The following is a 13955-nucleotide window of genomic DNA, read 5'->3' as shown; positions in this document are numbered from 1 at the left end:
TAAAAAAAGTTAGGCCTAAGGGGGTCAACATTTAATAGTAGTTCCAATGTGTTAAATTTTGAATTTAATAAAAAGAACTAAACTTTAAAAAAAAAAAAAACAGTGTGTATAAAAATACCGTCAGTTTCTAGTAGGACGTAATCCGATATTTCATTTCAGTATGTATCTATTTGGAACCCGGAAAATTTAACCCGCTATCCACTCGTCATTTTATAAAACAAAGAAAGGATCCGGTAGCAGACGATACAAGAACCATGCTAAAAACAAGTACAGAAAACAATCAAAGGTAAGTATATCATTTCCATACTATTATATTTTCCTGTTTTATGTATTGTGTGTCGTTTTACCTGTTACCTGACTCTAAATTGCTTTGTATATGTTACAGAACTGTCTGTCCATCACATGTTCACCAGTTCCATTCCCATTCATTCAAACAAAAAGACATCTTGTTGCAAATTAAGAACTTCTAAGAAACACAACATTCAACAAAATACTATAAACAAAAGCATTATTTCTGTTGTTAAAATTTGAATTTAATAAAAAGAACTTAACTTTTTAAAAGTGTGTAGACTATAAACAATATCGTAAATTTTAAGCCTATTATGTAAACAGATATTTATTATAACGTTAGATTTCTATATGAATAAATCAACCATATTTCACTTCGATTGTTGAGTCACAGGGACATGTCTAGACTTGTATCATATAAAACAGCCAGTATTTCTTGATATTTTTTTTATAATTAAAAATAAGATTCGACATATTTCAAGCCAACTTCTCTGTCACCTTGGTGACAAGGTTACGATTCCCCGATCGGATGTGGAAAGGTTAGAGGTTAACATACTGTATGGGTTTTCTCCGGAAAAGATTCGGTCTTCTCCCAAAATAGGATTCTTCGCACAATTAATGAATTCAATGAGTATTGTTGTAGGCTAGACGTAAATTGGATACTTATTTTTCAAACCGCAATCAAATAGCGGATGGTATGATATTGTTGTTCTGATTAAATTGATGATTAGTCATTTTACCTCTAAATATGACTAACCGATTGTAATTTTCTGCGATCAATCATAGTTTGAATATAACATGGAAACTTTCAGGAGTTTTTGAGATTTACAGTAGACGTGAATGTGAGTAAACAAACAAAATGAACGATTTTGATTTACATCAAAATGCATTAAATACACCCATTATACATGGTGTATTGGCCGTCCAGGCGAGTGCCTGTGGCTAGATACCTAACTATTTTGTAACGTGGGATGTTATCGTATATGTACTGACAAGTTAAGCTGACAGGGTTAAGCTTAACGCTTACAGTATGTCATGTCTATATGTTGTGTCTGTACTATGTGTACCTGTGTCATCCTGACCTTTGCTAGTCCTCTGTTCACGTGTGCTGTCTCTGGTCGATGTTTTTGTCGTGCATTGTTCGTAGTCGCTTGCTTTTTCGTAAGACATTGTCTGTTGTGTCTGTCGTGTCTGTTTGCTCCTATGAATCCTCTGTTCTGATTGGTCCTTATACTTTTGTATTGTTAAATGTGGGATACATTCAGGGTGGTATATCGTATCGGGCAGTCTGATGGATTAGTTTCTTGTGTGGCCTGTATCTGTTGGGGGATAAATTCAATATCACCAAATATTTATGCTTAACAGTATACTTATATGAATATTAATGTTTTATTGCTTTCTATTATTCACTGATAATATAATAAACCAGTATTTAAAATTAAGTACCCTTAGCCAAAGTGTTACTCTCCTAAACACTATTGAATAAGTCAATCAATCTCAAGGAGTTACTTCCCCTTAAGTCAATTTGTAATATTTGTCTGTATTTCTTACTATCTGTAAGGAGAAGACTTTGATAGGCTATGCCGGATGTCTAATCCTATTGATTCCGTCAATCCGTCCATGTCAATAAAATTTGTTGAAATTGAATTAGTTTCCTGTGTGCTGTCACGCCTTCATCGCCAATACTAATGTAGCGTTAGGGTATGTAGGGTCTTGGGTGGGTAGTATTAGTCGGGATATTGGGTTTAGTTAGGTCGTACTGGTATGGTGTTAGTTTTAAGTTAGGATGTTTGTTATATAGCTAGGCCTATGCTTTTGTCTGTTTCTATATCTGTACGTAATTTCATGTTGTAAATGTTTATGTCATCATTAATAAATTGTTAAGCGTAGTTCAGGACGTTTGTTCTCTCTCTATACGACATATACAAGTTACCCATCGAACCTGGGTTGTTGGTCCACAAGGGCGAGTCGGGTGCAGTTTGACGTACGCAGACTGGGCCCGACAAGTTCCTGTTACAAAACATACTCATGAATATATCCATGGTCTACCTAGACATGTGATATTTTGTTATAGGGTTGTGCTAAAAGTACGAATTTAGTATTATTATATGTACAGGATAATGATGAATAACAAATATGAAACTGCATCATACACTTTTTCCGTCCTTGTATGACTGGTCAGTGATTCTAGTGATACTATACAGCTGTTTTGTCCTCTTTTATGACTCGTCAGTGGTACTAGGGACATCATACAGCAGTGTCGTCCTTAGGATTCGTCAGTGATTCTAGAAACACCATGCAACTTGTTAGTCCCTGTAAGAACCGTTAGTGGTGCTAGGGACAGCATGCAGCTGTTTCTTCCTTCTAGATGACTTGCCAGTGATGCTAGCGACCGAAAAGTGTGGAATTCAATATTGGTATAAAAGGTGAAAGGGGGCGGGCAAGCGTAATCCCATGATCTAATATGTTTGGTATTTTTGGGTTCCCCCCCCCCCCCCCCCCCCCCTTTATTACGTCAACCATTTTTTAAGTTGCAATGTCGTTCCCGCCAGTAAAACATATTACAAGCTTTACTTTTGGAAATGATTAAGAAAGACAAGCTGGCTTACAGTTCTATTTTAAACTGGTTGAATATTGAGTCAAAGACTCGTATCGCATATGATCAACAGCAAAACAGCATCTAGGATACAATGACATGGAGTTAAATTATGATAGACAACAGGTCATAATTGTATTGGGAAATCCATAACAGAAGTTCCCCCAAACGTCCCCAATATATACCAATTTTCATCGAAATCGAACAATATTTTAATTTCGACCAGTCAGAAGCCGTCGTGTGGTTGCCATGGCAACAAAACCCACTTGATTGAATTGGCAGTCCCTTCCCATATATACCGATTTTCATCGAAATCGAACACAATCTAAATTTTGACCAATCAGAAGTCTCCGCCTGGTTGCTATGGCAATGAAACTCATGCAGTACTTAAATCCTTTTAGCTGTTTTTTTATGTGTGTTTTCTATGCAAATTATTAAACTTTTGACTGCTTATTATCATTATTTAATCTCAAATAAAAAATACTAATGCGTTACATTGCTTCCAATATACATTAAAGAAGAAGAAGAACGGAACAAAAACAATATGCCTCAACTAATTAAATCCTACAGCGACATACTACTGGTCATTTCTGAAGATGATGTCCCTCCGATTCCGAAAGACATTCATTAGAAGCAGAATGGAAGCTGTACTTCCGTTGACGCAGATCCGGAAGGTGTCCGTTGACCATTGTTACATCCCAAGTCAATAGAGGCCTGGTTAGCTTGACTAACACAAATGTTTAAAAAAAAAAGTACCCTTTGAATTCGAACTATGTGTATCATCGTCAAAGACCCACTGTTGATTGCTTCTTATGAGTACTTGAATTCAAATGACCTATTTGAACACATATTATATATGTGTATTTCCACAGACGAATTTAGATATCTTTTGATATACGTCTTGTGTATAACCATTTTTACTAATTAAGCTTTGGAAACAAAGGTTTTAGCTAGCAAAGCCGTTTCCTGTTTAAACTGGCATCGCGTCTTTTCAGTAGATTCTGAGATTCATTCAGAAATAGCTGTAGTAGACAATTCTGGCCGTTTGATTCCTATACACACGGCGATAGTGATGTTAGACACAATTTTTCACGTTCGCTCAGATTTATTTATGAAAATGTAGATGTAGAATGGTAATCAGTTCTGTTTTGTAATATATCTTAGTAACCCTAATCTCTTAAGAAACGTTAAGAATATAGAATAAATGTAAACTTAGATTGCCATAAAATACACTTAAGTCTTGATCAATAACGGGAAAGCGAGGCGACAAACCATACAGACTAGGGCGTATCTCACTGGCGGAGACGTCGCCGCGATTGCGGCGACTGTGTGGCGACTCGGGAGAAAAAAATGTCGTGCACTCTCACCAAGACGACATCAAGGCGACTTCCGAGAAGTTGACGATCAATTTGCACGAAAAGTCGCCGGGATGTCGCGGAAACGTCGCTGAGACGTCTCCTTAGTCGCGGCAGTATCGGCGATGTGAGCTTGGGGTGTGTCACGTGGTCTCTGAAATACGTCAAGCAGCGTCGCGGACACGTTGCGGAGACGTCGCGAAGATGTCGCGGCAACGTCGCCGCAACGTCTCCTCAGTCTTATTAGTCTTTATTAGGTCTCGGAGACGTCGCGGAGACGTATCCGCAACGTCGCGAAAACGTCTCTCTAGTCGCGGACAAAATTAATCTCCATCAGTTGCGGCGACGTTGCAGGCCCGTCTCGGAGACGTTGCCGAGACTTGCTGGAGACCTAATGGAGACTAAAAAAGTCTCCTAAAAAATCGAACATGTTCGATTCTCCTTCGACTCCACGGAGACTCGGTTAGTCTCCTGGAGACGTCGCAGCGACGACGCCGCGACTAGCGGAGACTCGAGTCGCCAGTAGGTCGCCAGTTAGTCTCCAGGCCAGTGAGATACGCCCTATGTGAAGTGTTCCTGGACAAACTTTCTATATAGTTACCACATCCATTTTTGTTTTGTTTGTATGTTGTTGTTTTTTTGTTTGTTTGTTTTTTTGTTTTTTTTTTATAATTCAATCCCTATCGCAGAGACCTGTGTGTTTTTGAGCAGACAGTTACAAATTTTCAGGTCCCTCTGGTCCCAACCGATATGTATATAAAGGCAATGTGCCATTAATTCCGTCTTCAATTTTGGTAAGAGTTCTTCCCCTATAAAATATATATATGAAATGGTGCGTCCTTGTAGTAATAGATTTATTGTATATAAGATTACACACATAACCCACAGTCCATTTATATATCTATATATGGACAATGGGTCTGGGAATTCGTGCCAAACCCCTGTGGGAAACTCAACGCTATGCGCATAACCATGGCAATAAACCGCGGCTGACCGATTCCTACCGCCGTGGATAGGGAAAATTCCTTTAGTTCATTCGATATGGCATCAGACTACGAGTAAACCAGATCGATGAACATGATTCAATCCCTAGCAGAGATAGTAAAAATAGATACCCAACCAGAATATTATATGAGGCAGTGTGCAGGATAAAAAAGCAAGAAAACCATAAGAAAATTCAAGGTCGCTGGCTGGTTCGTAAAGACAGAAGAAACCATGCAACTATATGCGATACCTACAATGTAATTGTAATTATAACGTGGTAAATGCAATGCAGAAATAACTTTAGATTCCGTTAAAACAAATCTATTTCCTAATTTCAATTCCACTCATTATCAGATTCTGTCTAGAAATTGACTCGAGATGTGCGTTCCATTCAGCTGAAAACATCGACATTGCCAGGGTTTTCCGTAACGAAACATGTGTACATATCATTTAGTGGTCACAAGTGGCCGGCTTACACCAAAATTACAATATTGCTACTTCGTCTGGTTGGAATATACTCCACACAGATAGGCCAAATGCTGACCAGCAAAATGTAATAAATCCATTATATATTTCAAAAAGATGTGCAGGGTATATATATATGTCTCAGTCTGTCCAGTTAATTTCTTAACTGATCATAATGATAATGAACGCCTTCGCTATCCCCACCCCCAACTATATCACACGAAAACACAGAATGTCCAGATGAAGCCAGAAGGGTAAATCCACTTATGAATAATTGATATGCCCGACTGGCGGCTGTAGGGCTCACTGCAGCAGAAACACGGTGCCACATTGATCATAAAACCTCCAATGCATCACTACACGTGTATTTTTTTTATTTTAGGATTCACCCATCATACAGAAATCGTTTAAGATTGGAAAATCAACGCGAGGATTGGAATGCTCATCAGTGAACACATTTCCTGTATCGGGAAGTTGTCACATTGATGGTTTTGTAAATATATACTGGATGTATGTTAACTAAATATATGTACACGAGTTTTTATATCTCGACCTTCCCTGACGTGAATCAATTAAGATTGCTGCAGTGTGCTCGGCAGCGAGCAAGGGTTCCGTGTGCGGAGAATTAGCTTTATATAAAACAATAGCCACATTGGTTGATGGCTACCTAAGGTGCTTCTAGTATAAAAATGTGCTTTGTTTCATTCGAGGAGAAATATGACTACAGTACCAACGGAAGGAATACAAAGAACTTACGAAATCCACAGGTAAACGACTTTCTTACTTTTAAGGTCAAAGGGTCAGGATGTGGCCACCATCTCTAAATTGCCTCAAATGATCATGACATAAGTCTTGGCAATGTGTTGTTATTTTTAAGTTATCTGAAATCCAATAAGGCAACAAATTTCAAAACTCTTCTCGGGTTCTTCATGTTGGAAACAGGTCGAACTTGCCTAAAATGATTCTGAGATGGTTTTGACCAAAAGTTATTTTTTTGGGTTAAATTATAGAGTATTGCATAATCCCCACTATTGTCAGCACCAATATAAAGTGTACTGAGTATATGTAAACTACAATAGTACTGAGGTCTGTATATGTCAGATGACCATTAAGGCCCATGAGCCTCTTGTTTAACAATTTCTCATATTTATATGAAGGTATTTGTATCAAATTTAATCAGTATCAGATGTACTGGACACAATGTATTTCTGAATGGGTATATATAACGATATATTTGAGAGAAAAAAAATGATTTTCATGCCCTGTCGTGTTAACCTTGCTTAGCCATATTGGTTATAAAGAAACCCAACATTTTATATTCGTACGGGGACACACAAATATATATATAGATCCCTCATGTATATAAGTTTGGTTAAAAGAAACCCAACATTCTATATTGATAAAGCCAGAGTCTATTTTGCTTGACATGCTATTAAAGACGTGCCAGGTTTTTCGAGGTGGAGCAAAGCCAGAGTACCACCGGCCTACAGTCAGTACCTGGAAACTGCCTCATATGGGCTTATAACTCGCTACCCAGAGGTGGAGGGCTAGTGATATAGTGTCAAGACACCTTAATCCGTATGTATATCATAGATTAAAAAGAGAAAAAAAAAACAATAGATAAAAAAGCAAAACAACAAAACAAAAAACACACAAACACAAACAATTGCGGATAAAGAACCCCATGTAAGCTACTTGATACACTACATCATATTGTGAGCATATACGGAAAAGTCACATCCGTTTAAGCCTTCCTAGCACTTGTTTTATAGTTCCGGTACTGACCGTATCTACAGCGACCATATACAGACCCTAGGTGATGGGGAGTCGTGTCAAATCCCTATCACTATAGCTACTAAAGCCACAAAATCATTAAAAAAAATGCTTTCACAAAATATCTGATTGTTACAGGAAACCTAAGTGAGTGAAATCGATAACGAAATAACTTGTCAATGTGATGTATTAACCTGTTGTAATTGTATTGTAAAAGAGGTGAATAAAAAGTCGCCTTCAAACTGACAGTGCAGGATTAAAAGCTTTTGAGACGTTTCCCTAACATAACGATACCTTCCGGTAAATGTATCTGTCTTGCTTGGTAAGGAGTATGGACATCCGTGGTTATCTATAATACTCAATACTAACTTTCTCGATTTCTTGACATTTTTTACATCCTGGTAGCAGAGTAACTAACTGGAGATGGCATTGATATTGTAATTATCAGAAAATTATGCAATATGAAAAACAAAAACAAACAATTGCACCAGGGCCGTGTTACAAAATATTAAATTTTACAAATGTAATATATTAAGTTATAGCCATTGAAATAATAATATAAGTAAAGACCATTTATACTAGCTCATGGTGGTATAGGAATTTTCCTCCAGCCTACGTAGTGGTAGAGTGTCCCTCAGAGAGCGAGAGATCGCTAGTCAGAGTCCTAGAACGGAACAGGGATTATTTTTTTATTCTTTCAATACATCACCGACGTAGTCCAGAAGGGAAATTATATTATACTATCGAAGATTGAAATATTGTTATGTATTTCATCGGTTGATTGTTTACAGGAAGTTAAACTTACTAATCCGATCAAAGAGCAGATTTTCCGACTCCGGATGAAACACAAGTAAATTATCATATCAGTTAGGTGTAATCATAGGTTTAAGTAAATTCGATAATTAATCAACTCTGCGTTCAAAATAAGCAGTAGTATACGGAAAGGAAAAAGAAACTTAAATAGATAATTTCCGGTTAAGTACGGGAAATAAACAGATTTTATAGAATGTAATCAAAAGATAGGGAACCACTTTGTCGTCCTTGAACTTACATTTTGGCGTTTAGGCTACCCCTGGTAGAGCCACTTGACTCGTTGATAAGAGACTGAATTTTATGGTACACTTTATTGCAATTTCATAAGACTTATCTTAAACACGGCTCATTGCGATTTCACATTAAGTATCGATAATATTCATTTACCGCGCTCTGTAGTTTTAAGTTTAGCACGGTTCAAAACCATTTAGTTTCTTGGTGACGACCGATAGAACGAAAGGTACCAAACTTCACAAGCACAGGCCTTAATATATTTCAGTATTTTCATCTACACTGTATATGTGTTTAAACATACATTTAGGCTAATTTTAATATCAACACTTTTGCCCCCAAACATTACTTACGAGCCCTAGAAATACAAACCAGCTGTATGGTGCCCCTAGCATAATTGACGATTTCTAGAAGGACGAAACAGTTGCATGGTGCCCCTAGCATCATTGACGAGTCCTAGAAGGACGAAACAGTTGTATGGTGCCCCTAGCATCATTGACGAATCCTAGAAGGACAAAACAGCTGTATGGTGCCCCTAGCAACATTGACGAGTCTTAAAATGACGAAACAGTTGTATGGTGCCCCAAGCATCATTGCCGAGTCCTAGAAGGACGAAACAGCTGTATGATAACCCTAGCATTACTGGAGAGCATTAAAAGGACGAAACAGTTGCATGGTGCCACGAATCATTCACTAGTCCTAAAAGAACGAACAAGTGTTTTCTCAATTTGGTAATTATTAAGAAATAATAAAATGGTAAATGGAACATGCGGACACTGCAACAGCTAAACTATTAAATCAGCAGAAATACCTCAAATAATCTATATTTACTCTAAGAAGAAATTTACTCTGCGAGTGTTAATCTAGCTCCCTAAAACATCTGAACGGGTGTAACACACAAGGATAATTCCAGATACACCTAGACTGTTATCAATTCTCAGGTCCCTGTGATACACACAACTAGGATTATAATTACAAATACACATGGACTGTTATCAATTCTCATGTCCCTGTGATACACACTTGAATTATTCTAAATACACTTTGACTGTAACCATTTAGGTTTTTGTGATACACACTAGGATGATTCCATATAGAACTAGATTGTAATAAATCCTCAAGTCCCTGTGATACATACTAGGATTAATATTCCAACTACATCTAGACTAGCAAATCTTCATGTCCCTTTGATACACATTAGGATTATTCCAAATACACATAGACTGTATCAAATTCATTTTTTCCTTAGATTTTGTATTTATATCACCATCAAAAACAGTAACTGACTTCATAATCATATTTGTACTTAACTGGATTATCATAATGACGTGTTATAAAAATGTCGAATGGTTTGCATTTTTTCGCATGCAAAATATAAGAGCTGTACAATATACACAAAAATGTGCTGCACCTACCGACTATGGAGTGTGAGATACCGCGGATATTGCCTTCTAGGAATCCATAAAAAATGTTGCGGAAATAAAAGATGTCTATTGATTGTACCAAAGACATTAGCACATTTTTTCAAAACAAATTTAGAGTTAGATGCAGTAGAGAAATCTGTATGGGGAATTGTGAAAGACCCATATGTCAATTGATTTCATGATCTTCTAAATTGGATTTCTAAAGAACGCGGCAAGTAGGTTGCGGCAAACATTGAGGAATATATCTACCAGCAGTGTCTGTCAGTCCTTTAACTTATTCATCATTTAATTACGTATATGGTGAGTTTTTATTATTGGACGTTTAAAAAACAAAATGAAAGTCGTATTTTCTGAACAGGCGCCAGTTTATACAAGAATTTAGACATGTGATTCTTTGTAGTTCTGGCACAATCCTTTAATCATAAATGGATGCATAGTAATGGATATATTTCGTCAAAACTAAGTACAAAGTGTAAACTACATCGGTCAAAGTCGTACTGTCTCCAGAAAAAAAAAAGAAAAAAACAAAAAAACAAAAACTAAAAAAAAAAAAAAAAAACAGAAACAAAAATGACAACATTAAAGAGGCTTACCCGCAGACGGACCGGTAAACGGCACATCTCCGATCACTAAATAAACTTCAGTACACGTTTCTATGTGACAAAATTAGAGGCTTTCCGACTTTATTTCTTGAAAACAATTACAGAATATGTATTTAAAAGACGTTTTAAAACTCAACCTGAGAGGGAAATGTATGGAATATAACGGCAAATCTTCTTTGTAAATCGCCGCTGCCTTTGAAGTTATCACTGTGCGGCACTGTGCACGTGCTTGTTTCTTTGATGTGTCAATCATAAATTAGACTCCACTTTATAGCGGGGACTTATCGCGGGTTGCGATTAAATAAATAATATTAAAAAATGAGGTTTTAATATCACTTTTCAGCGTTTTATAAGGAAAATAAAATGAAAAACTCAACAATTCCAACAATCTGTCATGTGTAAAAAATCTTTTTCTATTAGCCAATTTTTCTGATCTCTCTGCGGGCAAGCCTCTTTAATTAAAACGTCCGGAAATATGACCTTAGTTAGATAGATTTTTTTCCGGGATTCATCTACTTTAAAAAGATAAAACTAGGTCAAAATATACAACCTATTGTATGTTTTCAATCTAGCATAGTTACTCATTGTCATGCTGACAAATAGTAAGCATCATATTGGTTGATGATGATGATGATGTTCATGATGATGATGATGATGATGAAGACGACGACGACGACGAAGGTGAATTGAAATCAGAGTGAGTGAGGTCTGTGTGTATGTGAGGTCTGTGTGTGTATATGAGGTATGGGTGTGTATATGAGGTCTGTTTGTTTATTAGCTACCTTTTTCTATATTGTACGTAATTGTCTGTCATATATATACCGTATACATTTGTACTGATAAACCGTAAGGTTTAAGGTAATAAATGAATTTAATTATTACAACACACGTTTTCTGTTTTAGGTATGGTGCGGCTAACTTTTTCTACGTCACACTGTTCGGCGTGGTATTGATGACTGGCCTGATATTTATTTCGCCAAATCTTGGTCCTGCAGTCCCAATAAAAGTTGCGTACCATCGAATTAAAGTCTCGTTACAACGGCCAATACAGGTGCACTATTACAATCGTCCACCATGGGTCAAAATGGACATATTTTCTGAGTGTGATAACAACTGTTACCTGACAGCTGACGACTGGAATTTAAACGCTGACAGCGAAGTAGTCATATTTCACACTCCGTATGTCAAGGAAGTTCACCCTCGCAAGAAACAGGGACAGATTTGGGTGTTTCACTCTTTAGAACCGCCTTGGCTGCATTGGTGTAAATTAAAAAACTGGACACGTGAGTTTAATTGGACAATGAGCTACAGAAGAGATTCAGATATTTTGTACACATATGCAGATTTTCAAACGCAAGAAATGAGCGAAAGCACTTGGGAAACCGAAACTAGAAAGCTAGGCAAAACATTGAGAAAGAAATCTACCGATATAGCATGGATGGTTTCTCATTGCGGAACGCCTGGGAAACGTGATGATTATGTGAATATACTTAAAAAGATGATACCGGTGGATGTGTACGGCAAGTGTGGAGATAAGAACTGCGATCGGTGGAAAGGTGCAGCGTGTCTAGAGCTTTATAAATTTTATCTGTCGTTTGAAAACCAATTGTGTGAGGATTATATCACGGAAAAGAGCTTCAGTCTTTACTACCCCTCGTTCAGTTCAATACCAATAACACGAGGTGGTTCTAATTATTCTATGTTCCTTCCCCCCGGATCTTATATAGACTCGTCCGAATTCCAACATATTTCTCATCTTAAAAATTACATTGATTCTGTGTCAAAGAACATCACAAAAATGATGGAATATATGAGATGGAGAAAACATTATCAGCTTATAGAGGATCACGCCAAACCCTTCTGTGAACTTTGTCGTCGACTTCATTTAAAGGATACAGAAAAATATAGACGGGTGTATCGGGACATTGGGGAGTGGCAAAGAAGAGACAAGACGGAACGAAAAATCTGTAAAGACCCTCACGACTTATCATAGATAGATAAATTATTTAAGGATATTGAAGCATGGCACTGATTTAATTATGTAAAAACGAAAGAACAATCCAGACACTGTAGGCGATGTCCATTAAGCAATTCCTTGTGTGTATCAATAAAATTTCCAGTCCGAAATAAATTATGTTACCGGGATCGAAAAAAAAAACGTTTCCGGATTTAATGAAATCAAGTAAAAAGTATGCATTCAATGCTTTTTAACAAGGTATCTCTACCGGTACGAATTCCCTTCAACATTGGCCATTACACAATAAAAGCTGGTAAGCATTGTCTAATCACAATGTCGACCAAAAAAAAATACAGTCAAACCTGTTATGTGACCTTCCAATGGAGGCAATAGAAAATGTCACATTTGACAGGTGGTCTCTTTATCCAGGTTCAGGTAACTAGTATAGTAAATAACGTTTAGAGGGGAAATACGGTTGCATTTGAGAGGAAGTCACTTAATTCAGGTGGTCGCTCAGACAGGTTTGACTACTACTAAATAAAGTATCGTAACAAGAGATGACAGTTGCGTACGAATTTGAAGTATAGGATAACATACAATGTATATCCGATATTTAAAGAAGACAAGAGAAGGACAATTAAAATCTATTTATAGTAATAGTGAGTACAGACGTTTTAGGACAATCAGATATATCTGATAAGGTGGTAGAGTGAGGACATCGATCGTCTATGTATTACGTAGCAGACTAGCAGCCTAAGAAGAGGCCTCAATTTTGACCACAGCATATTTAAACCCGAATTTGCCCAAAATGTGGCGGTGATGAGCAAGTCTATGTATTTCTAGGGACATGAGAAACGTGATGAAGTTGGTAGAGCTAGGAAATATATTTATAGTAACAGTGACCTCAATTTTAACACAGGGTGGGTGAAATCAGAACTCGTACACGAGATACTGGCTGTAATTTTGTGAAGTTTTTGATCAGGGCATCGAGTCATTAATGAAGGATGTTTGATTTAAAAAAAAACGTATTTATAGTAACGGTGACCTCCATTTGACCCCAGGTGGAGGAAATGTAATTTTGTACAAGCGATATTTGTATGTTACAAAATGTATTTGCATCCACTATGAGTTCTTGATGAACGTTTAAAGGTATTACAATAACCTGACTATAAAGGTCACATGTCTGGGTCCTCTATGTTATACAATTCATAGTATACGAATCTAAATATAAAAAAACACCTCCTTTAAATCCTACTTCACTCTGGTCCTTCCAGTGGAATTCATATATTGATTTGACAGTGTATATATAACACATACATCGAAAAATCTATATACAGTTAACTGGTGAATGCTTCGGAAAAAAAACCTCTTACAGGAACAATGGAATTTTGCCCACGAACTAATTTGACCAGAACCAGGTGTTATATTTATAACAACCCTATATGAGGTATGATTGGGTCTGTACTG

The 13955-nt window shown here is 37.0% G+C and overlaps 1 protein-coding gene across 2 annotated transcripts; it reads left to right on the top strand.

Annotated features, from left to right (window-relative positions):
• The first annotated feature begins 232 nt into the window (after positions 1-232).
• LOC117337971 (alpha-(1,3)-fucosyltransferase C-like) lies at positions 233-12799 on the top strand. Of its 2 annotated transcripts, none has more exons than XM_033899141.1 (2): positions 233-286; positions 11435-12799. In XM_033899141.1, exons 1-2 carry the CDS (start codon positions 255-257, stop codon positions 12522-12524), a joined length of 1122 nt encoding a protein of 373 aa, XP_033755032.1. In that variant the 5' UTR covers positions 233-254; the 3' UTR covers positions 12525-12799. The 2 variants fall into 2 exon arrangements, with proteins under 2 accessions (XP_033755032.1, XP_033755024.1); XM_033899133.1 differs by lacking the exon at positions 233-286 and adding an exon at positions 6099-6455.
• The last annotated feature ends 1156 nt before the right edge of the window (positions 12800-13955 follow it).

Source organism: Pecten maximus, chromosome 1 (assembly GCF_902652985.1).
Source record: "Pecten maximus chromosome 1, xPecMax1.1, whole genome shotgun sequence".
NCBI lineage: Eukaryota > Metazoa > Mollusca > Bivalvia > Pectinida > Pectinidae > Pecten > Pecten maximus.
Note: the sequence above shows the minus strand (reverse complement) of the source record. Positions and strands in the feature narration are given on the sequence as shown.

What these genes read in the sequence shown, in the direction of transcription:
- LOC117337971 (XM_033899133.1), top strand. Translation starts at nt 6,406, where the DNA reads ATGACTACAGTACCAACGGAAGGAATACAAAGAACTTACGAAATCCAC. An exon ending in AGAACTTACGAAATCCACAG is followed by an intron (nt 6,456 to 11,434) that starts GTAAACGACTTT and finishes TTTCTGTTTTAG; the next exon opens with GTATGGTGCGGCTAACTTTT.